At 35.5% G+C, this 26,423-nt stretch overlaps 2 protein-coding genes across 4 annotated transcripts in view; one reads left to right on the top strand and one right to left on the bottom strand.

The window, feature by feature from the left end:
• The window catches only part of dpf3 (double PHD fingers 3), a 76,163-nt gene extending 66,659 nt beyond the window's left edge, over nucleotides 1-9,504 (top strand). For both annotated transcript variants that reach the window (XM_006632504.3, XM_015350747.2), the window contains exons 9-11: nucleotides 2,090-2,202; nucleotides 2,723-2,804; nucleotides 3,300-9,504. In XM_006632504.3, coding sequence (XP_006632567.2) covers nucleotides 2,090-2,202; nucleotides 2,723-2,804; nucleotides 3,300-3,370 — 266 coding nt within the window. In that variant the 3' untranslated portion in view covers nucleotides 3,371-9,504. The remainder of the gene's footprint in view (nucleotides 1-2,089; nucleotides 2,203-2,722; nucleotides 2,805-3,299) is intronic.
• Nucleotides 9,505-11,990: 2,486 nt separating this feature from the next.
• rgs6 (regulator of G protein signaling 6) overlaps nucleotides 11,991-26,423 on the bottom strand; it is a 137,994-nt gene continuing 123,561 nt past the window's right edge. Inside the window, exons 16-18 of one of the 2 annotated variants that reach the window (XM_015350748.2) lie at nucleotides 25,553-25,642; nucleotides 22,554-22,607; nucleotides 11,991-19,261 (exon numbers count right to left, since the gene is read on the bottom strand). In XM_015350748.2, coding sequence (XP_015206234.1) covers nucleotides 19,211-19,261; nucleotides 22,554-22,607; nucleotides 25,553-25,642 — 195 coding nt within the window. In that variant the 3' untranslated portion in view covers nucleotides 11,991-19,210. The remainder of the gene's footprint in view (nucleotides 19,262-22,553; nucleotides 22,608-25,552; nucleotides 25,643-26,423) is intronic. The other variant, XM_006632434.3, reaches the window with a different exon arrangement.

A 26,423-nucleotide genomic window follows, 5' to 3' on the forward strand; every position in this document is an offset into this window, starting at 1 on the left:
GTACTTTTCAGTGAATATACTGTAGCCTTACTGATCAAAATTAGGTCCCACTGATCACTAATTATTTGGGGCGGAGCAGTGGCTCTGTGGCTAAGGATCTGCGCCTGTGGCTGGAAGGTTGCCAGTTCAAATCCTGCAGCCAGCAGAGGAATCCTACTCCATTGGGTTCCTGAGCAAGGCCCTTAACCCCAACTGCTCCAGGGGCGCCATACAATGGCAGACCCTGCACTCTGACCCCAAGCTCTCTCCCTGTCCGTATGTCTCTTGGAGAGCAAGCTGGGGTATGCGAAAAGATAATTCCTAATACAAGAAATTGTAAAGGGTTAATAAAGTAATGTTATGTTATGTTATTTTTCCTGAAAACATGTTAATGCCTGGGAAATTTTTATCTTCATTTTTCTATATCATCCTACTGATTTTAAAATGTTATTCCCACTAGACTAATACATTTCTACATGTTGTCAAACTGTGAATTGTATGTATGGAAAATACGGTATGTTCAGTACTACAGTAGGTGAGTGAGTTGGAGCTCTTAGTAAATTACAAATTAAGTTCCTTATTACAGTATTGAACCTGAAACCTTTTTTTCCTGCATTACACTTCAGTTTCCAGTGAAGGAAACTCAGAGAATGGAATAGTGTCCTGATTTCAGAGAGACGGAAATAAGAAACTTGTGGATCCTGATATTCCACCGATGTTCCATGTGACAGTTCGTGACTTCTACACCTTCTTTAACGTTATCTCAAATCACAAGTAAAAGTCAGACTCTTTTGATAAGACCTAATCCGTGAATCTCTGAGCTGCAAAACATACAGATCATCAAGAAAGAGCAACATCTGGAAGTTGCACTTTTAAGGATGTGTCAGCAATGGGATTATCTAGCATTACTACAGTATTTCTTGACTAACATAATTTAAGTAGTTCAGGTGGGTATCTGTGTCAGCATGCGTAGGCTGGAAAGGGACAAGTAATAGGTTTATTCCATGCTGAAAAGAGAAGAAAGAAAACACATTTCTGCTGTGGAGCCTTTATACCCGAAGAAGACCCCACAGCCGAAACGTTGTGTTTTCTTTCTTCTCTTTTCAGCATGGAATAGACCTATTACTTGTTTCTTTGTAACATTATTAAAGGTCAGTTTTTACAATACAGTAAAAACGATTGTGTATTATTGTGTAAAATCTGTATTTATCACAGCATGAAGGGGAAAAAAGCAGTTTTCAGGTCCCAGTGAAAAGTGTTACATGTTGCATTTGTTCACTATATCATGTTTTGATAGTACATTGATACTTGTATACAAAACCTTGGCCAATAATCAATAAATACCGTTTGCTAGTATTATTAGTAATATATTAGGGGATATTAATCACCCACAGATATTAATGCTTTATACCAGTGGGTTCTTAACTTTTACTGCACCCCTTTAGTTCTCAAAATCTGTTCTTTGCACCCCATGACTGATATATCAGAACTGTAGAATGAAAGAGATAGATTTAAATATTTTTTTTATTTTGCAGTACAATTTAGAATACACAAAAATGATACACTTGCATTACATTAAAATACCAAGGTTTGGTGAGAGAAGTAGGTGTACTTACAGTACAGTATGTCCCTGTGCTTGAAATGTGTGTTTTTCGATTATTTACCTTCTAAACCCCCTAAAATGGTATCTTGCACCCCCAGATTAAGACTTTAAACGAACTCAATACATACACAGCGGTTAATCTATCCAGTAGGCACTGAATGGTCTATGAAATGATGACAGCAAATACAGTAAATAGTAAACTATTTAAATCCAGGTTTCTTTAAGTGACTTGATTGAGGGGAAAAGCCACTCTTAAGATTTTGAGAGTGTGTCTGACCAATAAAAAGAAAACTGACACGTTGCATTGAGGGAACATTTTCCACCACTTGTAGTAAGGGTGATACAGTCCAGTCCATCATAAAACCCTGCATTACCCAGTAATTGCAGCTGACTGATATCTCCAGCTGAAACATTTCTGACTCACATTCTGAGCAATAGTGCTGCAGCAGATGCTCTGGCAGAAATGGTGTCTCTTTTCTATTTGCTTATCATTTTCTATCCCTGCAGGCCACCCCACCTGTCTGCAATTTACTGACAACATGATGCAGGCTGTACACACCTACCAGTGGCAGTGCATTGAGTGCAAGTCCTGCAGCCTTTGCGGCACGTCTGAGAATGATGTAAGGCTGTACAGATGCTTTTAGGTGCATGCAAAATACTGTATTGTGACATGTGATTCTATATAAATATAAGAGCTTTAGGTTTCCAGGTTTAACAGCAGTTCTGCATTTCTAAAGAACTATATGTTTCATGAGTTGGAAAGGGAAAAGTGTAAAATAATGGTACATTAAGATCAAATTTATAAAAATCCATGAAAACATAGTATTGTCTGCCTCTGTATTATCACAATGTTCGGTACAGTATGTATAATATAAAATGGGCTCTGGATGTAAGAAACATGCTTGTGAATTGCTCTGATTTGATCTGAAGAATACTGGGCATTCTGACATTCAGTCTTTTGAGACAGACTATAGTTTGAGTGATTCTGTCTGTTTTCACAACATTTTGGGTTTTCCAAAAAGTCTTGCCCATCTGCAATGGTCTGGCAAGACACTCTTATGAAAGTTAGCAGCACAAACCCGTTCATTCACAGGCTTCAGTGTGGCAGGAAAGTAATGGATGATGTATCTTCTGCTTTAGGACCAGCTTTTATTCTGTGATGACTGCGACCGTGGATACCACATGTATTGCTTGAAGCCCCCAATGACTCAGCCTCCAGAAGGTATTTCTGGCGCAACTAAATATGCTTATTTTTCAAGGGTGGAGGTGACACATTCTACCCAGATATGTTCAACAAAGTGTAAATAAATGTGCAGTGTAGTTATAATGAATTGATTAATTTGTGGGTAACTGAATGCAAGATGGCAGACTAGGTTAAATGAGGTGGAACTAAGTGAGGTGCCTACAGGAGTAGATCTTAATGATGGAAAAATTTGTCTTCTCAGCTAGCCTATATAGCTGAGATGCTCAACCACACAATCACACCTGACATAATTTATGATGGAAGTTTTACATGTATGGCCCTCTCACTATCCAAATATTTTCTGTAGATTTTAGTCACACAGCATTTCATGGAAATATACCAATGCAGATATGAAGTGAGCCCTTAAAAAGATAGCATTTCCTGATTTATCATGGTATCACCTCAGGGAAAGAAGATCTTCTTGTTTTAGGATTTGTACTCATTGCCTCAGGGTCATCTTCTTTTTTCCTATAGGGAGCTGGAGCTGCCTTTTGTGTTTGGACCTCCTTAAGGACAAAGCCTCCGCCTACAGTGAGCAGCTGTAGACACAGAGCTGACCTCATGTGCCATGGGCCCAGGGAAGAGACCTATCACAACTACATTCCTAATGCAGAGACATTCTGCAATGGTGCTCGTCTCTGTACAAAACACAGGGACGCTTCACATCTCTCTGAAACTGCTGCTGTCTTACTAAAGACTCTAACAGGGCCCACCCCAATCCACTGCATTATTTCTTCCTGTACCTGTTATTCTAATTCTCTGCTCCTTTTTGATTCTAAAAACAAATCCCATTTTGAACTGCACCTTCATTTTCTGGACTAATCTGATACTATTGGTTTAGTATTTACTATTCATTCTTCAGAATATGTTATGTGCACTTCAAAATTAGGTTGCCTGTACAGAGTTGTGTCTCATACACCATACCTCGACACTATTCACTTAGTATAAATTGCCAAGAGACTTTAGTGACAGATGGACATGGTCTGAAATCCTTATCTGTTTATGTGACAGCAGCAAAAGCAAATACAATAAAGTACAATGGGAAAAATAAAAAGGAACTCAACTTAGATTTGATTTTAATAAGTTTAGTTAATCAGTGTCTTTCATAACCAAAATAGCAAGCTGTCCGCTTTGTATTCAAGTTTTGTTTTTTAGAACATAAACTAAGAATTGGTTTAGAATTACTGCACCAATAGATGCATTCATTCAAATAAATAATTTTTTAAGAAGATACAGTCAGTTATAAAATGGAGATACATACCATATAAAATAACAATTTAAACATTATAAAATGATAAATGCTCATAAATACAAGATGCCTTTTGAACATGATATTCATTACATTGTTAATGATGAATGCTCTACCTCATTTCTGAGTTTAACACACTTTCAAAGAAAGATTAGAAAAGAGTGAAAAGTATGTTAATCAAAAAATATCAGACTTCTTAAGCATTATCTAATATGTCACAACTGCAACACAACATGTAGACAAGTGCATCTTAAACAACCTGCATTGCTTTTAGTCTACTTGTCTGTTAATGTAGCGCAGATGTACTCTTTCTAGACGAATCATAGTATGTGCTGTTTAAGCAATCTCTAAATAACACTTTTAGTTATTTGTACAATATATCAAATATCTACAAGAGTCCAGGAAATGAAAACAGTAGTTTAAATGAAGGCATGCATTACTGGTAAACAAAAGTTGTAAAAATCCACCAAAATATACATATTTTAAAATGGATCATATTTCTTCCAAATGTTTGGGTCTGATTGTCATGAGTATGTTACAAAATCTCTAACCAAGTATTTTTCTACTTATCATTTTTTAACTTTTCCTTAGAAAACCCATTTAGTTAAAAAGAGTATGTGGGTTATAGAAGTATTGATTAATTGAATAAGTTCTGAAGTGATATACTGTACAGCTCCCGTGCCAAAAAAACAAACCCTCAAACATTTCATTAATTCTGTTCTCACCCCTCGCATACATTCAACACCCCTGCTGCATACTGTACAGTGAAGTGCTATTCTGAACTCATATATTGTAAGTGTTCTTGGTCTCCATAGGCTGCTTTTTACAGGCTGTATGATTTCAGGCCTCTAAGTAATAACCTCTCAGGAAAGTGCTTGTTATTTGGAAAATTATAAAACAAAAGCCCACTGTACAAAAATCATTGATCATTAAAGATCACAAAGCTTTAGAGACCACACTACTCATATGAAAACAGAAAAAAGTTGATCTCTGCTGAAAAAAAACTGAATTATTTTGCAGTGTCGAGATCAGTTACACCTTTTTCACAGTTATTCAGGCACATCTAAAACATCTTTCCAGAGAAATGAATGAAATCTGACACAGACTTAAATATTCTGTGGCCAAACTCTTCTTTGGCACAAGGCAGTTGTACAAGCTCCTTACTCTCCTTCTGACTGTTCTAATACTGCCACTGCCACTACAATGACTATTACAAACAGCATTTTCTGCGAGCCTGGTATGATAATAAGCCACAGAAACCAAACACAACTTGAAAGTTAGGATTCTCTGACATGCATCTTAACAGGTTCTGTGCATTTTATTGCAGTAAGTGTTATACAGTACTTTAATCTAGATTTAACACTATAAAGCACATCATTCAAGCCTTCCAAGAAGTTGAGACCATACAATTCCTATTCCTATTAAAACAAAACTATTACTATAGCTACACTAAGGCTGTTTTTGATACCTTCCACTAACATCTATTTTTTCTCCTTCCAAAAATGTCAGCGTGCTCTGTCTTGTACAAAATTCTAAATATGTCCGTGTCTGTGCAGTGGTGTGAAAATAAGATGGGAGGGAATGGAATGCCGAATCAGAACGCTGCCTTATGCAGTGTCAAAAAGTTCTAAGCTGTTTAAGGAATATATTAAGAACCTGATTAGGTTTCCCCAAACACATCCCGATTGAACTATCAAACAAAATAGAAAAGTGTCACTGGAACCACTCAAGTTGATAACATTTTAAATGAATCAGAATGTAGAATAAAATTTGAGCTGTGTAGAAGTTAAATGGAATTATCAGCTTGCTAGAGTTCAAGCTTCTGGATGAATATCCACCCTTAAATGTAACTTTGTCTTGTCTTTTATTGTGAGGATGCTGCTTTGCAGTACCTCCGTAAAAATGTGGTGCTAATTCTCTGACTTCAATAACAGATTATCTCGTTGTTAATGGAAGAAAAGCTTGTTAGTGAAAATCTTTTTATTTTATTTACTACAATGTGTTTGGACTGGAATATAAGCTTTTTATGTGCATACTTGCTTAGAGTTTCTAAACCTTATGTTTGCGTTTCAGTGCTTTAACAGGCTTATTTACTGCATGAAATTAATATACAGGCCTGTACTTCTTAATAAAGTTAGACACTCTGGACTGTTTTTTGTACAATCAGTATCAAAACACACATGATGGTATGTTTTCTTTAGCAACTGAAAAAGCCTACCACTTCTCTATCAGTTCCAGGCAATGCAATAATTTATGATTTTTTAAGGGGGAGCTGCAACCCTGTTTTCATATTTCAGGGACAGAAAGAATTAGCATTGATGAGTGCATTTCAAACTGCAATAAAAGTCAAATGTACACAGTAACTTGTAAAACCTCCGATTTACAGAACAAAAATAGACATACTTTCCAATGGTGTGCAGCGCCATATTCTGCAATTCAGAACAAGACAAGAAATCTTCTGGTGAAATGTGCAGCCCTATGACATTGTAAACAAGAAGGCTTGTGAACACACCTATTTTAATCTAGTAGAAATATTGCTCTCGATTTCAAGGCAGTTTTGCCAACAAATAATGCTAACTACATTTCAAATTTGTGGGAACTTGATTGTGAGTTTGAGACAGCATGGTGACTTACAGTACTTTCATAAAGTTCACAATTTTGTGCTTCATTTGAAATTTGTAATTTTGTGACTATAACGCCAAGGAATTAATTTTACCAAGATTTAAAAACTGAGGTCTGAGAAATTGGGACTGCAGTTCTCCTTTAAAGAGCCAAGAGATGCTGAGATGATTGAGAACATGTACATCAGACATATTTCCCATGTCCTGACTTGGGAAATCAATTTAAACATTCATGGAAATATACTCCTGTGCAAAAGTCTTAGGCTTCTTAGGAGTTATAATTTGCAGGTTATTAGCCTTGAAACAATTTACTCTTGTCTTCCCCACAATGAAAGAAAACAAACTTTTAATTTAACCATCTTTAATCACAAAGCAGAATCTTCAAAAATGTAATCACAACAACTCAAGATGGACTATACCTGAGCAATCAATTTGTGGTGTTGCTATAATCTATCCTTGTGCTCCTTGCCATTATCCTTATTTATTCTTTGACACATAAAGGTAAAAGTCTGCTTTCTGTATTAAAATATACAGATTTAGCATTTAGCGAGATCAAGTATTAGCTCAAAAAGAGCTGATTGCTCAAAATTAAAGTGTAAATGGGAGATTATTATAAAATTGTCTTATGAAAAACCTAAAAGAATGCAAACTGTCTTAGGCTTTTATACAGCAGTTTAAGTGACATACAGTAGATTATAGAAAAAATAGATCAAATATACAATATGTATATAAATATGACAGATGGAATATTTGTAACTTCAGACGATGACCATTTTAGGCTTTTATACTGTAGTGTTATTTAGTTATGGTACCATTTTACTGTATTAGCCATTATTTATAATCACATTATTTACCCATGTTTGTAGTATATTGTATTAGCTAAAATCCTGCTAGTTGACTCTCCAGCTTTAACTATATTTGAAAAATGTGTGAAATAACTTTGTATTGGTTTACACCCAGTCCTCATTGAAAGCAATCATTATTAGGGATTTATAAATTATACAGGCATCTGGAGCTTCAATAGATTGATTTTTTCAGTTAAACATTAGGAAACTTACAATGGACTTCATGAGACATGTTAAAAAGATATAGGTGGAAATATAGTCAAATGAATTTAAAAAAATTAGAAAACAGTATTATTCACTTAAATATTGAGTTAAATATCAAATCTGAGGTCTGGTGAAAATTGCTCACATTAATACTGGATGTCCACAACTACCATCCCAAAATACAATTAACTTGGTTTTGGTTAAAGAAATGGCTGGTGTCAGTGGGTCTGCTTTTATTTCAGAAGTATGCTTTAACATAAATAATCTATAATTAGTTCTAAGAAATATACATTGTCTCCGGAAAATGTATCTTATTTTTGGAATTGTATTGTCATATCCTGACAATCATGAAGTTGTATAGCTAATATTCTAAAGTACAGATTTGTGTTTACTCTGAAGACATACAATACCAAGCTGCCTTCTAACAATCTGTAATGTTAGGCCTCCCTTTATTTTGCTGAACTTTGTCCTAGTCAGATACCTTTTCATGTGATAAGTATGCAGGGCTGAATTGTTGAATTTCTTACAGCCTCTTTCATTTCTATCGCAATGTCATTAAACTTTGTGAAGGATTGAATGCAACAGTAAATTCATGTCATACTGTATGTTTGTAAGAAATGTTACTCAGAGTTTAACATTTCTGCATGGTTTGTGAGACTAGGTTCTACTGTCCTGCAGGTCTGTTACAACTGAGACTTTTGCTGATACCAGATTATCATGTAACCCTGTCATGACCTCTGATTGCAGTAGCAATGTCACAACCCCAGTGTACTATGAACATTTGGCCACTGTGTCACTCTCATATAGAAAGTCTAGCAATGCCTACAAACAACACTTGCATGCAGCGACAAGGTTTCCAACATTAGCCTGCTTTCTTAAGCACTTCTTTATTCAAGTACAGTGCATGTATTCTTTTGCTAGATTATGGAGTATAAAAAGAAACCATTTTCCAGATTTAACAAATATGTTACATAATGAACAACTTTTATCTATGACTAGAAAACAAATGTTCAAGAGCATTCCTCTCTCTGCTCCCTTACAGTTAGAAATGGTAATTGTAATTTTAATTCACAAAATTCATGCAGAATGCACATGCGTAGAGTGGCTCTTTTACTATCAAACCACTGAGTCTATTCAGAGTTATGTGAACAGAATTTGCCAGAACAAAATCCTGGTGGAGAATCCCTCATAATCATTGAGATGATCATTGAGATAAGTGCAAACAATTTCATATCACAATTTGTTTAATAAAAATAGATGCTAAGACAGATGTTGAGATTGACATAATTCTGCTCTTTTAAGACCTTAAAACATTAATACAAGATGTTTGAACTATTTTGTATGTAGCAAAATTACTTTTTTTACTATGCATAATTACATTAATGTTGTTTAAACTTTCTGTCAACAGCATTTAATGCCAGTGGTTTTGAGTGCCTCTTAAACTGCCTGAGATTTACCAACATTACATAATAAAACAGTGACTTTAACCAGTCACAATACTGATGGAGATTCAGTTTTGATTTTGGTACTGTGTATTTATTTTTATTGCATTACAAACAAGACGCAAACAGAGGCATGTCTCCGACAGCGCAAATTGAAAAAGTGGTAAATACAGCACCCAGTGTTTTTCCCCTAGAGTGTGATAAAGTAATGTTTATTGCTTAGAAGATGCTTAGTAAACTGTAGTCTTTGTATAAATCCCTAATGTTATTCCATTTGCTTAAATCTCCAATATAAAATAAAAGTGTAACTGAAACACATTTTTGTGTACTTGTATCTCTCACAGTACAAGTACTGGAATTTAAGATGTAAAATTCTGACAAATTTCCAATGCTGCAAATAGTATTTAATTGGGATAGAGGTCATTAGTATTACATCCAACAACAATCCAAACCCAAAGGAAACTTTAAAAAGGATTCATAACTGGAGACAAGAGGCTAGGTGAATAGAATTCATTCTGATGAACATTATTCCTTCAAGAAACAGCCTTATGGGGTATCTAGAGCAGAAGGACACCAACAATATCATGATTGGTGTTGTGCAACCTTTCTACTAAATCCAAGTGTTTCTGAATATACTTAATAGGTAGAATATACATATGTAATATAGACATGTTATACATGTGTTTTATATTAAAAATGCTGGGCCTTACATACAATTCTCCTAAAACCTAGGTCTGCCTTTTAGTACTTGAAGAAAATGCAAGCTTTTCAAATTTAAAAGTAGTGCCTCAAATCTCCACTAGATGACAGTACAATCATGTGGTAGTTGGATTAGCCTTATTTTCAAAGTATATTATCTAGTTTAAGCACATTACGTCCATGAACTTTAGTGTAAAGAACTTTATGCAACTCTTCCTCTAATTTATTTTTATTTCTGACTAAAAAGCACCTATGAAGCATTAATGATGAATAAATACAGGTGAGAATGATAATGTCTTAAACATTCACAATGAATGATTTTCCTTCTGCTTTTAGACCAGTTGGTTACCTTTCAGGTAACACACTAGAATATGGAGAGTTAAGGCACAGGGTGAAATCAATTAAAAAACCCAAACAACTTTTTATGACTTGAAAGAAAATGTAAAAACACAACTGAAATAGAAATTTGATACAAATTTGTCTACAATTAAAATCTGACTGGTTAATAAAACAGAAGAGACGGTGTTCCCTCCTCAGGGCCAATGCTGAGAAGCACTGTTCTGCTGTAAGGTGACCTAACATGCCCTTTTTATCCCGGCGACACTGCCTTAAATGGAAAACAATGTCCTCATAACTCAAGGTTTCATCCATTTAGCCACCCTCTTTCCAGTTGTCTCTTAGGAAATACTCGATCTTTACATGAGAGTATTTCAAGCTTTAGGGAGCACAGTTACAGAGGGCTGAGGCTTCTTAATATTCTCAGCTCATAATACGCTCCACCTTGCTTTTTTAAAGGATTTTGAAATCCTGTACATAACAACAGAAGCACTGATTGAAAATGTAACCTAGGGATTAACTGGAGGTGACATGGGAAAGAAAGATGTAGAGATTAATTCCACACTGAAAAGTACAAAGAAAAAAAACATTTTTCTTTCATATTTTTAAGACACCTAAAGTACCTGTTTAAAAAAACGAGATCTGATTAATTTCTTTATGAAATATGTGCTACTTCAGGATATGGATATTATCATCAAACAAAACGTAAGCCAATTTTTGCATGTCCGGCATGCCTAATTAGCTAGCACCAAGTGTTTGTGAGTTAATATGAGCCCTAGGTTCAGTAATGCCGCACAACTCAAATGTTTTCTTGGGTCTTACTATTTCGTAAATGCTTGTCAAACAAATGAGTAAGTTGCCAGGCAAAGATAACTTTTGCCCATTATTACCAAGCCAGTGCCACTTTAAGCTTTCACACTGCAGAAAAAGCAATATAATTTCAATTAAAAAATCACCTCTGGTAGTTATCGGATGTCACATGGGTTTCCACTTGCTTGACGCTGGCTCTGGCATTTCAAAACCTGCTGCAAGCCTTAATTTGCTGAAAGGGACTACAGTACAAAAACTGGAAGATCATTTTCATGAAGAAAAGATTTCCTAAGAACAAATTTTCCTGTACTTTTATATTTATATAAACCTTAAGAACTACTGAAAAAACAATGTTAGGGCACACAATGCTTATGCCTGTATTCCAGTATGATTTCTTATTCTTGTGACCATTATAATCCATCAGTCCAAAAATGCCTAGATTTTCAGAAGAAGGTATTTCAGAAGAACCCCCTACAAGTATTATTTAGATAGGTACCGTATTACACAATCTGAATATAAAATGTGTTCATTGTGAAAAGTGGTAGTAGGAATTGTGCAAAGAAGCTTTAATTCAGACTTTAAAGTTGTGATGGAATTACAAAATAAAATTACTCTGCATGTAACACTTGACACAGCAGTTCTTTTAAACATCTTCTAATATCTAGTGATGGACTTTGCTCTCTGTCATATGATCTAATTCCTTGTGATTAATATCTATGGGGATACATTTGTGAACTACAGAGCATTAAACAACTGCAAAAAGGAAGCTTATTCTGTTTTAATGTACATACCTTAACACCAGTTTCCACAAGGTGCCTTTTGTGGAAAAATTGTAAATATCAGTGTTTATTATTTTATTGGTCAAGGAAAGAGTACTTAATTTTAAACACATTTCAAACAAACGTTAGTAAAGATCGAATCTAAATAAAGTATAAGAATGAAGTACAAGTATAGGCAAGTGAGACAGAAGTTCAAAAGTTTATTTGGTAGCTACAATATATCAGGCTCTTGGGTCTTTCAGTCCACTAATATTTAGTTGTCTTTTTAGTCAAGAGTGGAACTCTGTTCATATGTTACATGCATAGTTCTGTGCCCATATCAATATATGTGCTTTGAAGACTCACCACCTATTATAAGATACACAGTATATATTAATCAGAATAAGTTGTAACAGATAGTGTTATGAATAAATGTAGAATATTATCAATTAACTACAAATACTATTTTAATGGTAATAATATGTTGGATATGTACTGTACATTGTTACAATAAAAAGGCAATTTAAAAAATAAACAACACATTAGATCTGCTTTCAATAACACTACTGTAGGTCCAGTCTCTGGCAGTGTTAACGCTTCAGAATTATTTTTCTCACTTTCTTTCCACAGATGTTCACCATTATTAGTTATTGAAAAGGGAAGTTCCATACCTTTCAGTGTTTCTCCCGAACTGTCTTGGGTAAGAGAGGTTGGAACCCAAATGTTTTCTTTAATTTCTCACTTGAAAAAAAAGCAGCTATTTAGCAGTCATAGAAAGCCACTTTTTCCTCTCTGAAATGGTGCTGTGACCACTTATTTCAGTCACTAACAGCAGCTGAATGGTGCCTCTGAGTCACTCAGTTATGAAGCAGCTTGACATCCCATGAACCAAAACGTTGTGAGGCCCAGATCAGTCATTGTAAAAGGGGTCTCAAACTGACACTTTTTTTGACAAAGAAATGTATCCTCTTCAGTTCAGTGACAAATATTTGCATTGTCCTTTTTGAGAAAGCTCTGTATTCACTCAAGACCCATTTGCATTTATTCAAAGAACTACAGAAAAGAAGTCAATGTATTGGACTGTGTTAATGTGTCGAGACGTTTTAGTGCTCCTCATTGTCTTTGGCAAAATTATGCATGTTCTTCTCCATAAGATCATCTTGCACAAAAGTGTTTCAGTTTGCTGAACCCATCATGCCCATTACATTCCTTTGTCAATCAGCATAACAAAGATGTAACAATTAGATTAAAACAAAGCTGTATATACCTTTGACTTTCAGACCCAAATGATTTTGGTAAGCTTTAATATGTTTTTTTAAATGGAATTATAAAGCCTGTCCTCTGAAGAATCTGTTTATCAGCTGCCTATCCAAGGAGCAAATGTTGCCAATTATACTTTAGAAAGATTCGTGGCTTAGTTTTCTTTCTTAATCCTGAAAAGATAGAGCATTTTTTTATTTTCCTATGAAGCAGATCTGATAATCAGATAAATTACTGAGTGGTCAGTTTTGGCAAATGTAATTATTCGGGACATTTCCCACAGTATCAACGGCAAACTCTGCCAGTAATTTACATGATGAAGTTAACATTGACTTGAATGATTAAGTTAACATTCAGTCACCAGCTATTATTACTTACAAATACAGCATAACATCCGCTGTACAGTGTAATTGTTCTGCCTTCCGCATTTGCATTTCCCACTGAGTGCACAGGCCTCTCTTGGCAGTCAGTTCAAACCCCAATGTGTATCACTTTGGCTTGAAAATCAAAGGAGTTTTGTTTACATTCTATTTTATTGTTGCAAAATCAAACAAACACAAGACAACTGTGATTGTGAACCAGTATAGTGATCATACTGAATCTTGAACATGCTGTACTGTTTACATCTCCATTGACAGACAAGAGTATGCTCTGGGAAAAGCAACTATGTATTTTATGTGCCACAGAATTTTAGTCTCAGTGGTTTCATGAAGAGAAAAGAACATGACAGAGAAAGCCAAACACTGCCTGCACTTGTTTGTGACACAATGGACAAGGTGTTCTTTAATGCACCATTTGTAAATAGTGAAAATATTCTGACTTGTGAAATGCACAACCAGTGACGCAATACAGCATTGGGCAAAAGTTACAGAAGTTATCTAATTTGTCATATAATAAGAGAACTAAAAAACAGATTGGTATAAAGTCAGTATGATTTTGTCATTCCTGCAATGAGTGAAAAGATGAACGTGAACGTGTCTGTTTCCATATTGCAGTTCATATGGCATCCATTTCACTTTCCCATTCAAAATCTCTCAAAATCATATACTGTGTACAGTATTTTTACATGCTGAATATTTACAGAATTCTTTGGCATTTTTACAGATATACAGTGTATTTCTTGCTTGTTCATCATACTCTTGTATGTTAAAAAGTTAAAATGCTATTCTATTATTGTATAATAGTTGTCGAGGAAAGGATATCTTCATCAATCACAAGCAGATTTAAAAGGAGATATGCAAACATGCTCTATTCAATTATAAAACATACAATATAAGTTAAGGCTTACTTCTAAAGGAAGAGCATGAGGAGCTATAACTACAGTAATAAGATCACCAGCTCTTAATCTATGGGAGAGCGATGGTTGTTCATATGTCACTTAATGGTTATTCATTGTGCATGTAAGAGTGGTCCAAATGTGGGTTTCACCAAACTAGGATACCCTTTTTGAAGAAAAAGAACTGGGGATCACAGTTTGCAACATTTTTTTCTAATCTACGGTGTACATTTTACAGTGTTATGTCTAATCAGTGCACTATAAAGATAATTCAAAGACTTTAAAGAGCAGATTAAATAAAATTAGAATGCAGATTTACATCACATGAAGAGATTATACATCATTATTTGTAAGAAAAGCAGCTTTATTTAGTCAGTTACTTACATAATCAAATGAAATGTAAGGTTTTGAAAAACCTGTGTAATCAGTATAATGAGTACAATTATATAAAAAGTAAAAATACTTAATGGAGACATATTTCCTATCATAACACAGACAATAACTGAATATCCCCCTTGCTTTAGAAGACAGATTTTCCCCTGTAACAGAACATTAAAAAACCCACCAAGTAGCAATGTTCTTCTATGAGCGATCATCTACTTGTTCAAGAATTGAAAAATAATAATGAAACACGAAGTAAGGCAATGAGTTCTAAATCGATAAAGAAATCCAAAAAATTGTATTCTTCCAAGAGTCCAGCAACACGTGCAATTCTACACTTCACAGATTTCTTTAATCTCTTTGATTCCTAGTATCACTGGCTGATTTGTGTGTTTACAGAGGAAAGATTGGCACTTTTGATTTTGTGACAAGTAATAATTCTTAAAATGTGCTTGCCATGAGAAATACCTCATGCTGTATGTTGGTTACCCATTCCTGAATGGATTTAACATCTGAGCAAGCCAAACTACTCCGTGAAAAGACATTTCAGCACAACAGGTTTTTGTGTAGTGTGTTTTATGATATTTACAGTGAAAAGCATAAGTATTGGGACAATGAAGTGAAATTTGTCATTTTTGGCACATTTTAAATAAAAGACAAAAAAATTAACAGAAGGCAAAAGTATAGAGTTTCAGCTTTTGTTTTAAAGGATGTTTAGCCATATTAGAATAATGACATTTTTTGTGTTCAATCCACCCATTATAAAAAAGAACAAATATTGGGACAAATGGTTGACAGATGCTTATAATTGTTCAAGCCTTCCATGTTGCATTAATTGTAAAAACATAATAAACTGTGAATGTATAGCATTGGTTTGAGCCTTTGATTTGGAGTAATTTGAAATTTAAATTAGAAGGCATACAATGAGATGGAGACTAGAGAGCTGTCTAGGACAGAAAAAAAGCAATTGTGAAGATGAGAGGACAAAATCCAATTAGAACGACTGCAGAGAGATTGGGCATCACAAATTCAACAGTATAGAATGTCTTGTAAAGAAAAGACACCATTGGAGGAGTAAACATTTGGCAATGAGCAGGACATACCAGGAAGACGGGTATGATGACAGAAAAAACATTAGGGCCGTAAAGTAAAAGCCTCATACAACAACTAAAGAAAAGTCTCCAGAGTGCAAGGGTGAAAGTATTTCAATTCACTGTGTGTAGATGACTTTGACAGAAAAATTACAAGGACTACACTGCAAAGATGCAAACCTTTCATCAGCACATAAAAAAAGGCCAGAATAGAATTTACAAAGAAGTACAAAGAAAAAACACAACGGTTCTAGAACAAAGTATTCCGGACAGAGGAGACAAAGATAAACCTTTATCAAAGTGACAGAAAGGCAAAATGAGGAGAAACAAAGCAACTACAAATGCTTCTAAGCACACCCCTTCATCTGTGCAGCATGGTGGAGGGCAAGCAACTACTCTTTACTGCTCGCTGTTCTTTATTGGTGATGTAACTAATGATGGCAGGAGCAGAATGTATTGTGAAATGTACAGAAAACACCTTGTCTGTCCATGTTCAAAAAATGCCTTCAAAATTGGTTGGTAACTAAGCCTACAAGCAAGACAATGACCCAAAACATACTACACACCTAACTAAGGAGTTCATCAGGAAGAAGTAGAAACTTTTGAACTGGTCAAGTGAATCTCCTGATTTGAATTGAGTATGTACCTGCTGAAGAAGAAACTCAAATCCCCACAAACAACTGAAAGTGGAATGGAATAGCATCACAAGGGAACATGGTTATGTTGATGGGTTGAAGACTTGAAATAGTTATTTAATGTAAGTGTTATGTATACAAATACTAACTTTACATTAGTTTCATTTACTTAAAGCTAATTTGTCCCAGTACTTAGGATGACCTGAAATTGAGGGTAATTGAAGACCAAAAAAAAATATTCTAACATGGTTTCACATACTTTCACAAAAATATCTAGGAGTTAGAGCTGACATTTTGTACATTTCCTTCATATTTATCTTTTGATCTAAATTACAAATTTCAGTAATACAATGAAAAATGACAAATTTCAGTTCACTGACAGAGTAGTTCTGATTTTAACTGTAAGAAACACAAAGAGGAAGACTATGGTTGACAAGATCAGCATCAGGCACTTAGTGCAAGCAGCCCAATCACTGTAGTTCCTTCAGTACAAAGGTGCAGTCAATTAATCTATAGAACCCTGTTCTTTTTCTATGATCCCATACAGAGACACACTTGAGTCAGCTTTCACTGAATACTTTGTAGTTGCAGACATAAGCACTGGCACTGTGTATCATAAGTTTGTTAATGACAAATTTGGCTTCCATTTACTAGAAGAGGTATAGTTTAAAAGTGTATTTATTGCACTTTATCAATTAGTGAACAGCATTTATTTCAGACATAGGGTGCCAATAATTGTGAGTGCAACTAGATATACTTTATTTACTTTTTACACAATTACGAAAACAACACTAAAATATGTTTGCCCTATTTTAACTAATAAATTAAAAGCTAATAATGTTTTGACATTCAATATAACCATAAGCAAAACCTTGTTTTAACAGCCATAACAGCATAAGGAGGCGGACATTTTCACAATTAATCTAATGGGTCATTGCAAATATCAGCTTGTTAGATGATAAAAATACTTTCCAGCTTTGGCATTAAATAACTTCTCAGAATGAAATAATTAAAAAAATGTGAGCACAATAGAAATCATGGAACTGCACATTGAAACAGTAATATTACTTGCAACTAAATTCACTTCAGTCTTGGTCATCACACAAATACAAAATCTCCAGGTTTACTTCAAAGACATTTTAAAATATTGAGATTTTGTTACTGAGCCGTAATTTCTGAAGAGGACATTTCTCCACATGGAGAAATTTTCTCAGTCAAAAATGATCTTCTTAGGAGCAATCTCATTGGACACCAGATTGAATGTATTATAACTTGTGTGTCTGCAAATATTGTGTACTTATTACATTTAAGAGCATATATGATGGTTATAACTATAAAAACCTTGAAGTCACTTTGTATAAAATACATTAAACAAAGCAATATGTAATAAGGAACAAAATCCTTTTACTTCATGCTGCATTACAGGATGGATTCTGATGAATAAAGCTTTGGAATTCCTCAGTAACTATTATTCTAGGTGTGTTGAAATAAGCTTAAGTCATTGAAATAGCAGAGCCTATACTATTTTTTGTGAAGATATGAACTGTTGGCAAACTGAGAAAGCACCTCACTGATAACATCACTGAGTAGATTTTGAATGATGCTGTCTGTTAAAGCTTTCAGTAAGCAAGAACATTAGTATTGGTTAAGATACATAACCAAAAATTATATTTGCAAAAAACAAAAATGAATTTCCTGCAATGTATTGTGTCGCTGGCATCCATGTTTTAGAGCCATAGAAAGAAAAATGGAATCTAGTACAATTAAGTAATTTTGTAAATTGGAAACTACTTTAGAATCTATAAATCCATTTAGAGAACATGGTAGGTACTGTCCCCTAGTGATGATTAATCACATAGTCATAAACAAATGTCACTTCTAGTAGCCCTAAGAAATGCACAATTTAGTGTTAATAGCTTGATTGTTATGCATTTACGAAGTGGAATTTGCAACTCCTAAAGTGTTACCTGTGAAACACTCATTTGTTGTATTATTGAGCAGTAGTACAGCTAATGTTATAAGAAGCATTATTAAGCATGTTAGTTGTTGTTCTTTATAAGACAACAGTACTTGTTTTACAGGGAGTAAATCCTACCATTGGCTTGATGTTTACATGATACAAGCATTAATATCTTTACATTATCTTTCTTTTTGTAATGAAATGGGGATTTTGTGTAATACTAAGCTTTTGAGAATTCAAATTATACTAATGTACTTGTAGACCACTTTTTCTAAAGCCCTTCCAGGATGCTGTCCTTGGAATGTAGCGAAGGGAGCAAACATTTCTTCTTGAATACCTTAATCAGCTATCGTTGACAGCCATGACAGCATGCTGAGGAATAATTGTATGTTTTACACAAAGGCAGGATAAAAATCTGACAAGTTGTAATAAATTGATCTGTAACTAAAAAATATTTCTGTAGATTACTTTTTATCAGCTTATTATGTGTAATAACTGAGAAACAAAGGTTGATCTTAGTTTCATTTGTATAAAAAACAGGCAGCATATTATTAAATAAATTACATAAACACAAAATTATCCCGTTTTGTTACATTTTATTGGCAACTTATTATTGCTCGCTGCCCTACCACCTGTGGAGCGAGCTTGGAGCTGCACGGTGACTGAGCAATGAGGGTGAAGAGGGTTGAAGGGATTTGGTTCATCTCAGTGGTCAGCTCTCCGTTTGCCCTCTGTCCCCCCACATCCCTCCTACCCAGCTTGCTGATGCCCCCCCCTCGCAGGACTGCATCTCCTCAGCAACTGGACTCCCCACTCTGTCAGGAAGACTGCATGAGGCCTGTCAGACGCTTCCCTGTCAGTGATTTGCCCTGGAACCAGAAAGAGGGAGCCTTTATCCTCCAATTGCAGCGAAACCGTCAGAAAGTTTCTGTGGGATATAGACTGTTTTCTAAAAAAGAAAGTGAAATTTAAATAAGGGAATGCAAATGATAACTGCATATCTGATCACTTACGCTACTCTGAGTTTTAGTTCTAAGGTATCCTCCGTATGGCAGTTATTAAAATTCCAAATGTACCAAATCAAAGCCGTGGTGGTAAAAAGCATTTGGCTTTCACAGCTGAAATCAGTAAAGGAGGAGTGAGAGATAATCAGAAGAATTGGGGTGGGAAAGAAATATCCAGAGCAAGAAAAAAAGTCAACATCAGGACAGAAAACTAAAAAACTTGGATGCCAAAGAAAGGAAAGGAGATGATGATACTTGTTACAGCTTGTAAGTGCCATTAACTGATCCTTGGTTAACCTCTGCAGATGGTAATAAGCACATCAAAGTTGGTAAGCTGGGAGATAGGTAGTGAGACTGCCTCTATTTTCCAATCACCTTGCAAGTAACTAAAACTTAGGGGGGCTAAATGCTTTGGAACAGAAGGGGTAACAGAACATTAAAGTCTGACTCAAAAATATCGTAGGGGTCTCCATTTCCCCCACAAGACATCTGGAAGGGTGACAGCTTGAGGCTACAGTGGCTGACTCCAGGGCTGAAAGATGAGGGGTCAGAACTGCTTGTTTCCTGGGTAACCTCAGGGTGCAGCCCTATCATGGGGTGTCTATAGTTTTAAGCACAGAATTCTTCCAGAATCTAAGAAGTTAAACCTGATCACAGCTCATGCTGGCTAACCCCATGGTAAATAGTTAAGGGTACTGAAGGACGTTCTATGCACACAGGTGTTTTGGAATTTATCTAAAAATATCCTCATGCTACAATATTTTGCGACTTGATAAATTGAGAAAAGCAAGCATGAGTAGAGAACCTATTAAACAAATTTTCAAAATTTCAAGATACTAGTTCAGAAAATATAGCTACAAAGAGCACTGCAGAATGGATGTCATACTGCTATGTGGCATATAAGACAAAAGTGTAACTCAGAAAATTAGATTCTACTTTTAAGAGAAAACTGAAAAGATGAGACTAGACTGGGTTGGTAGACAGCAATTTTACAACTCTGTTGTCTGATCTCGCCAGATCTCAGAAGTCAAGCTAATGTCTGGTGTAGGAGACCTCTGAGGAAAACCATATTTCTTCTGTAAGTGGTGTGGGTGAGACAGTAGGTGACACTCTTCCCTCTTGACTAGAATTTACAAACCAGTGCCTTAGTATGGTAACCAGAAAATTGTGCTGTTGGACTGCTGTCCTTCTGATGAGATGCTAAAAATATCAGTTACTAACTACTTGAGCACTAAAGTTCCCCGTGATGCTGTTCATAAGACTAGGGATGTTAATGCAGGTGTCCTAGTTAAAGTATATCCTAACCCTTCACAATCTGCCACCCCTAAAGTTTCCCCTTTATTCAACTACTGAAGAAATGTCTAATTTCTCCATCTGCTGTGTGGTGGGGAAATTGGAGAATAATGGCTGCTATGACTCTTTCAGGTGGGTGCTGCACTTCAGTTGTGGATGAAGTGGGTCCCACTTGCATGTAAAGTGTTTTGGCATTCTAGGTAGATGAAAAGTGCTGTACAAATGCAAGGAATTACAGCTGTGAAAATCACCTACTTATTAACACCTACAGAGAGAGAAAGTTGTTTTCTGGACAAACTGAAAAAATGAAGATCATTGAAAAAACGGAGTGAATTATCACAAATTAAATCAGTGACCAGAAATTCCAGACAAAATCATGCTTAAAAAGTGTTTTCTATGTCGTACAAGTTAAGGAAAAGTTAAAAGAGATTCAAGAATCTAAAAACAAATAGTTCTGTTTAGGAAATCATTCTACAATAGCTGGTGTATTAAACAGCATCATGAATATTGTGTATCGTCTTCACTGATGAGGAAATCAATTGCATGTTAATGATTATACGTTAAGTATAACATTATAAGTATAAATTATAAGTTCTCTCACACTAAAGACAAACACGACTTAAACAAGTAAAGAAACTAAAAGGCAGAGGTTGCTCCTGTTGACTTGAAAATAGAACTAGAACTTCTTAAACTTAATCATCCCCTTTCTGGGTTTCTGTGAGACAAGCCATATTGTTTTAGAAGGTTAATCATTGAAAACATAAATTAAGCACAGCCAAGTATAGTAAGTACAAATACCCTGTTTCATCAAACCTCAGTATTTTTAAGTTAAACTTAAAAAAGTGTGCATTTTTCATTTAATTTTACTGTAAAATTGAAAATAAACATCTACTACTTCAATGATTTTTGATAATGGGTAAGAGGACATGTTTTGAGGACACAAGGGGTGCTGGCTGTAGCAAAGGTTAAGAACCAATTAACTAGAGGAACAAAACTGAGCCAAGTAAATCTAGTCTAGTCAGTCTAAAATGTAAATCATGAAATTCACAGTGACAACTACAATCTGTTCAATTATTATCAAGTCAAAACTTTGAAGAAAGCACATCTAAAGTGAGTTCTGGCATACAACATTATATTGTATGTTTATCTTTTCAAAAGAGGCTTGGACAAAGAACCAGACAGAAATTAATTCTGGAAATCACATCAGTGGAAACTGAGGGTAGTGAATGCGTATTGATTAAAAACCTTGCAAATGCACGGGAAACATAGAGAAATTGTAAGGGAATTGTTCTGCTACATTTATTTGCTAATCTACGTAAAATAATTGACTGGCAACCTACAAAAAGCTGCTAGGACATGTTAACACAAACATACAACATGGAGAAGCAGTGAGAACGTCAGCAGGATGTATGTATATAAATAAAAAAGCACTTTAATTCAAATGAAGAGAGAAAAGTATAAAAGGTAACCTGGAAAGATTACAACAAAATGCTTATGCATCAAGCATGAGATGCACATATTTAACAGTCCCTTCTTGGAAGGAGAAAAAGTTTCAACCTGCACCCTCCCAAACTTTGGAAAAGTTGTAAACTCTCACTCTTAAAGATAGTCAACCCTTGGCAGCTCTGGATACACCCGTTAAACTTGATTCTGGGTATTTAAGACTTGGAGAATGATTCCCCTGGAAACCAAATCTGACTTATCTTACTGACTTTAAAATCTAAAATTCTAAGATATCAGAAGCTGATGTGTAAAATTAAACAAGGAAAGAAACTGAAACTACTGTCTGTCCACCAATCCTGGCTATCACAAGCAGAGCGGAGCTCTGGTCTCCTGTAAAGGAGATGGCAGGAGAGGTACTCACCACACTGCGTGTAAACTTCTCTAGGGAGGTTCGGCGTCCCTGCTCATTCTCAGGCTTTAGGGGGAGGAGATTAGGGAAGAGACAACAAAGGGAAGGTCAGCTACAGGCAGTGAAAGGTGCAGGGCAGTGTGAGCAGAGCAGCAGCCAGCAGTCTGACTCATACAGCACACAAGCTGAGACCTGGGCAGTAGAGCGCAAGCTCATGGCAATCAGGGAGTGGAGCTGAGCACGTTAAGCAGAACATGGAGCACTCCAGTCAGTTTAAGGAAGGGAAAGTGTCTTGTCCTGAAAGGTGATGAATACCAACATTGACGAGAAAGGATTCTTTTTCACATTCCAATCTTTCCGTCATGGACAACTATTATAGAAATAGTTCTTTGTGCTCCTTTTTGGGTTTTTATTTTTCTCAAGGATAGGTAAGCTCAGAGGTTGCAAGATCATTTTAAAACAGTCTACTTAGTCCATGTCAGTTGGTCTTCACCTGTGATAACTGCACGTCTTGGTGCAATGAAACCTAGATGATTGGTGCAAATATGGCAAACGTGGTGCTACATGGTGCAATATACTGTACAAAGCGGACCATGCTAAAGATCTTCCCATGGATAGCAACAGGATATACAGTACAAGGGGAACTACAATGCTTTGCAAATGTATTCAGACCCTTGCACAGTTTTCAAATTTTGTTTTTTTTAAATATTTGTTACAGTACCTACACAAGCTACTCAACTATTTGAAACAAAAAACAGAAAGTAAATATATACTTAATATGAAACATAAATTAAAAATCTGTGACTGCATAAGTAATTAAACTGCTTGCTGTGCTATAAATATATTTACCTTAACAAGCTACTTAGTTGAGTAGCCACTGCCAGTGTACAATAATAGCTATTTCAGAATAAAAACACCTGTCCCTGTGCAGTTCCTTAGTCGGGTGGTGCATCTTAAGAAAAGATTCAACCATGAAGACTAAGGGGTTTTCAAAGCAAAGGATAATGTCATTGGAAAACACAGATCAGGATCAGGTACAAATGATACTGAATAACACTGAAGACTATGAATATGTCTTTGAGCACTATCTACCCAAGGTGAAGGTGAAGGAAAGTGAAATGTGAGACTTTACCACCGCAAAACTGCTCATATCTTAGAACTGAGAAGCAGGGCAAGGAGGAAAGAAATAAGAAATGCCCATTTGAAGCCAACAACATCTATAAAAGAGCTAGAGTTCAAATGTGCATCTGTCAACAATATTTTGGCCACGTACCTTTCAATAGAACAATGATCCAATGCACAAGACCAAAGTTACACTGGACTGCATTAAGATTAAGGAAGTGACCCAGCCCTCCAAATATCCTGATCTGATTCATACTGAGAATGTGTGGAAAAACTTTTAAATGTTGTGTATACAAAATACCTCAGAAACTTGAGAGTGCCTTCCTAGAAGTACAGTATGGGCAAAAATGCACCAAGTGTGTAAAGTTTGTAGAGATTTACATACAGGTGGCTATAATTTCTGTTCAACGTGCATGGACAAAAATTTTCTGAATACAAATGCAAAAAACAGATTTCAGTCTGTCTTTAGTTTTTGCCTGTGTCTAATATTAATTACATGCTACCCTTAGAACTCTTCAGATTGATCAGGTTTGATCACAAAATGAGACACCACAGGGACAGCCTGAATATTTTGCACGCACTGTATATCATATGTGTGATATTTGTAATGGTTTGCATGAAGTTGTTCAGTGTGCAACAGACCAATATAATGGTGGATTGGTGACTATAATGTCTGTCAAAATGGGAGACACTACAGTATATGACCTATATTTTAATAGTTTTTCCTTTTCTGTCTACATTTTTACCCTCGGCCCACACTTACAATATAATTGAGAAGACTCATATTTTCTTTTAAATATGGAGACGTACCTGGCAAGAATCTTAGACATACAGTACCTGTCATATTTAACCATGGTATTCAGAACCACATTGATCGGAGTTTTGATTGTCGAGCTTTTAGCTGTGCTGAAATCATATGTTCCTCAATCAGTGAAGGACTGAGTGTCACTGAAAATTATTTTAAAACACTTACTTTTTGGCATTTATTCAGCCAGATCATTTTTAGTGTGTGTACAGGAGAAAGAAAGTGAAAGATTTTAGCAGTGTTGTGAATTGGAAGCAGGATCCAAACAGAGCTGAAGAACACCAGTGTAATTAATACTCCATACCCCACTGGACATTTCCATCACTGTTTGAGCCTTCACCATTCCCAGACGTGTTTTAACCACCCTTGATGAACTACAGTACCTAACATGCTGGAGATTGATTATTTAGGATCACACATAAAAACTTGTGATAAGACCCCAGAAACTCAACAATAATGTGGGACACTGCAGGAGATAAAAAAAAAAAAACATTTTACAGCTTTAGTGTAAGGCAAGTACAGCTGACAGCCTTTCATATTATAATGCTTATGAAACAGTCTTATTTCCTATAAAGGAATGACTGGGGGATATGTATGAGAGGAATGGCATTTCCTTATTATTAGAAACATTTTGGATTTCTGTGTTGCTTTAGTTCTGGATTGTTTTGTACAAAGCATTGATAAAATGTAAGATTTGAGAAATTCCATTATGACTTCATGAACAGATAGAAAAAAACAAGGGAAAACAAAACTTACTGACTTATTTCCCTCTATTTTGCACGTATTGTGTGATTTCAGAGTGTACAGTGTACTGTACACGGGGAGCTATAATATTACCAATTCCCTTTCTCTTTGCTTTAAATTACATCTTGCAAAATCGATCTCAAAGTGCAGCTCTGAAGACTGAAGAAAATGTCTCTTTCAGGAAACAGCCAGTCTTGCCGACACATTTTTAAATGCCCCCGCAGTGAAAGATTGGAACATCTAGAGCAACTCAGCTGGCCTGCACCAACTGCTACTCCCTACAGAAGTTTTTCTACAGCTACAGGATGTGAAGGGAATTTAAGTAATATAAAGGTGCCACCTTCTTTTTTGCCAGAAGGAGATCTTGATAGGTGTTGGAGCGAAGGAAACGCGCATAGCTGTCACTTTTCATCAGCTTGTAGATGTGCTCCTGAAAAAGAGTAAGACAGTTGATTCTGCAGCAGAATTACTCCTTACTCACTGTTAATGCAGCAGCACAGTATACAGAAAGCATAGGGGAAACAGTCCAAGTTAAAGCACAGGAAAGGGGTTTTACAACACCTGACCTTCCCCACTTCTTCTTTGTAAAGCTAAATCAGTTTTGACCTCACAGATTCTTTTGATCTCCACAGGTCTGGCTTTAGCACATGATGTTCACTTGTTTTGGACTTGCTGCTATTATACAGGTAAAATGTAATACGTTGCTGAAGTTTTCAGGAGCACTGAAACAACGTCCTCAGAGTGGGTAAGTAGGAAGGAGTACACTGAATGTAGGAATTTGTAACTCGTAGGAAGAAATGGAAATCAAAAGTTTTGGCAAGACAGAAGCCATTTCAAGTTTGAAACAAAGAAAATTTAAGGAAGTTAAAGTATAAGTCACACAGTGTATACCATCTTTCATGGTAGTAATATACCAGCAAGTAAAGACTTCTTATTCAGAACATCATATTTTTTAACTCAAATAAATCATATTAATAATTACACTAATTGTCATCATTCAACATTACTAAGTTATAATGTAGAACATGTGGATGGAATATAGTAGCTCCTTTACACGTGTGAAAACATTAAACCCACAATGAAGTGTCATTGCCCATTTGAATTTATTAAACCGTTTTTCACAAAGGTGATTTACAGTATATTCTGTTCACTCTGTTTTTTGTCTTTAATAAAACACCCAATGTTGCATATACTGTACTGTGAATGCACGG

Source organism: Lepisosteus oculatus, chromosome 8 (assembly GCF_040954835.1).
Source record: "Lepisosteus oculatus isolate fLepOcu1 chromosome 8, fLepOcu1.hap2, whole genome shotgun sequence".
Taxonomy (NCBI): domain Eukaryota; kingdom Metazoa; phylum Chordata; class Actinopteri; order Semionotiformes; family Lepisosteidae; genus Lepisosteus; species Lepisosteus oculatus.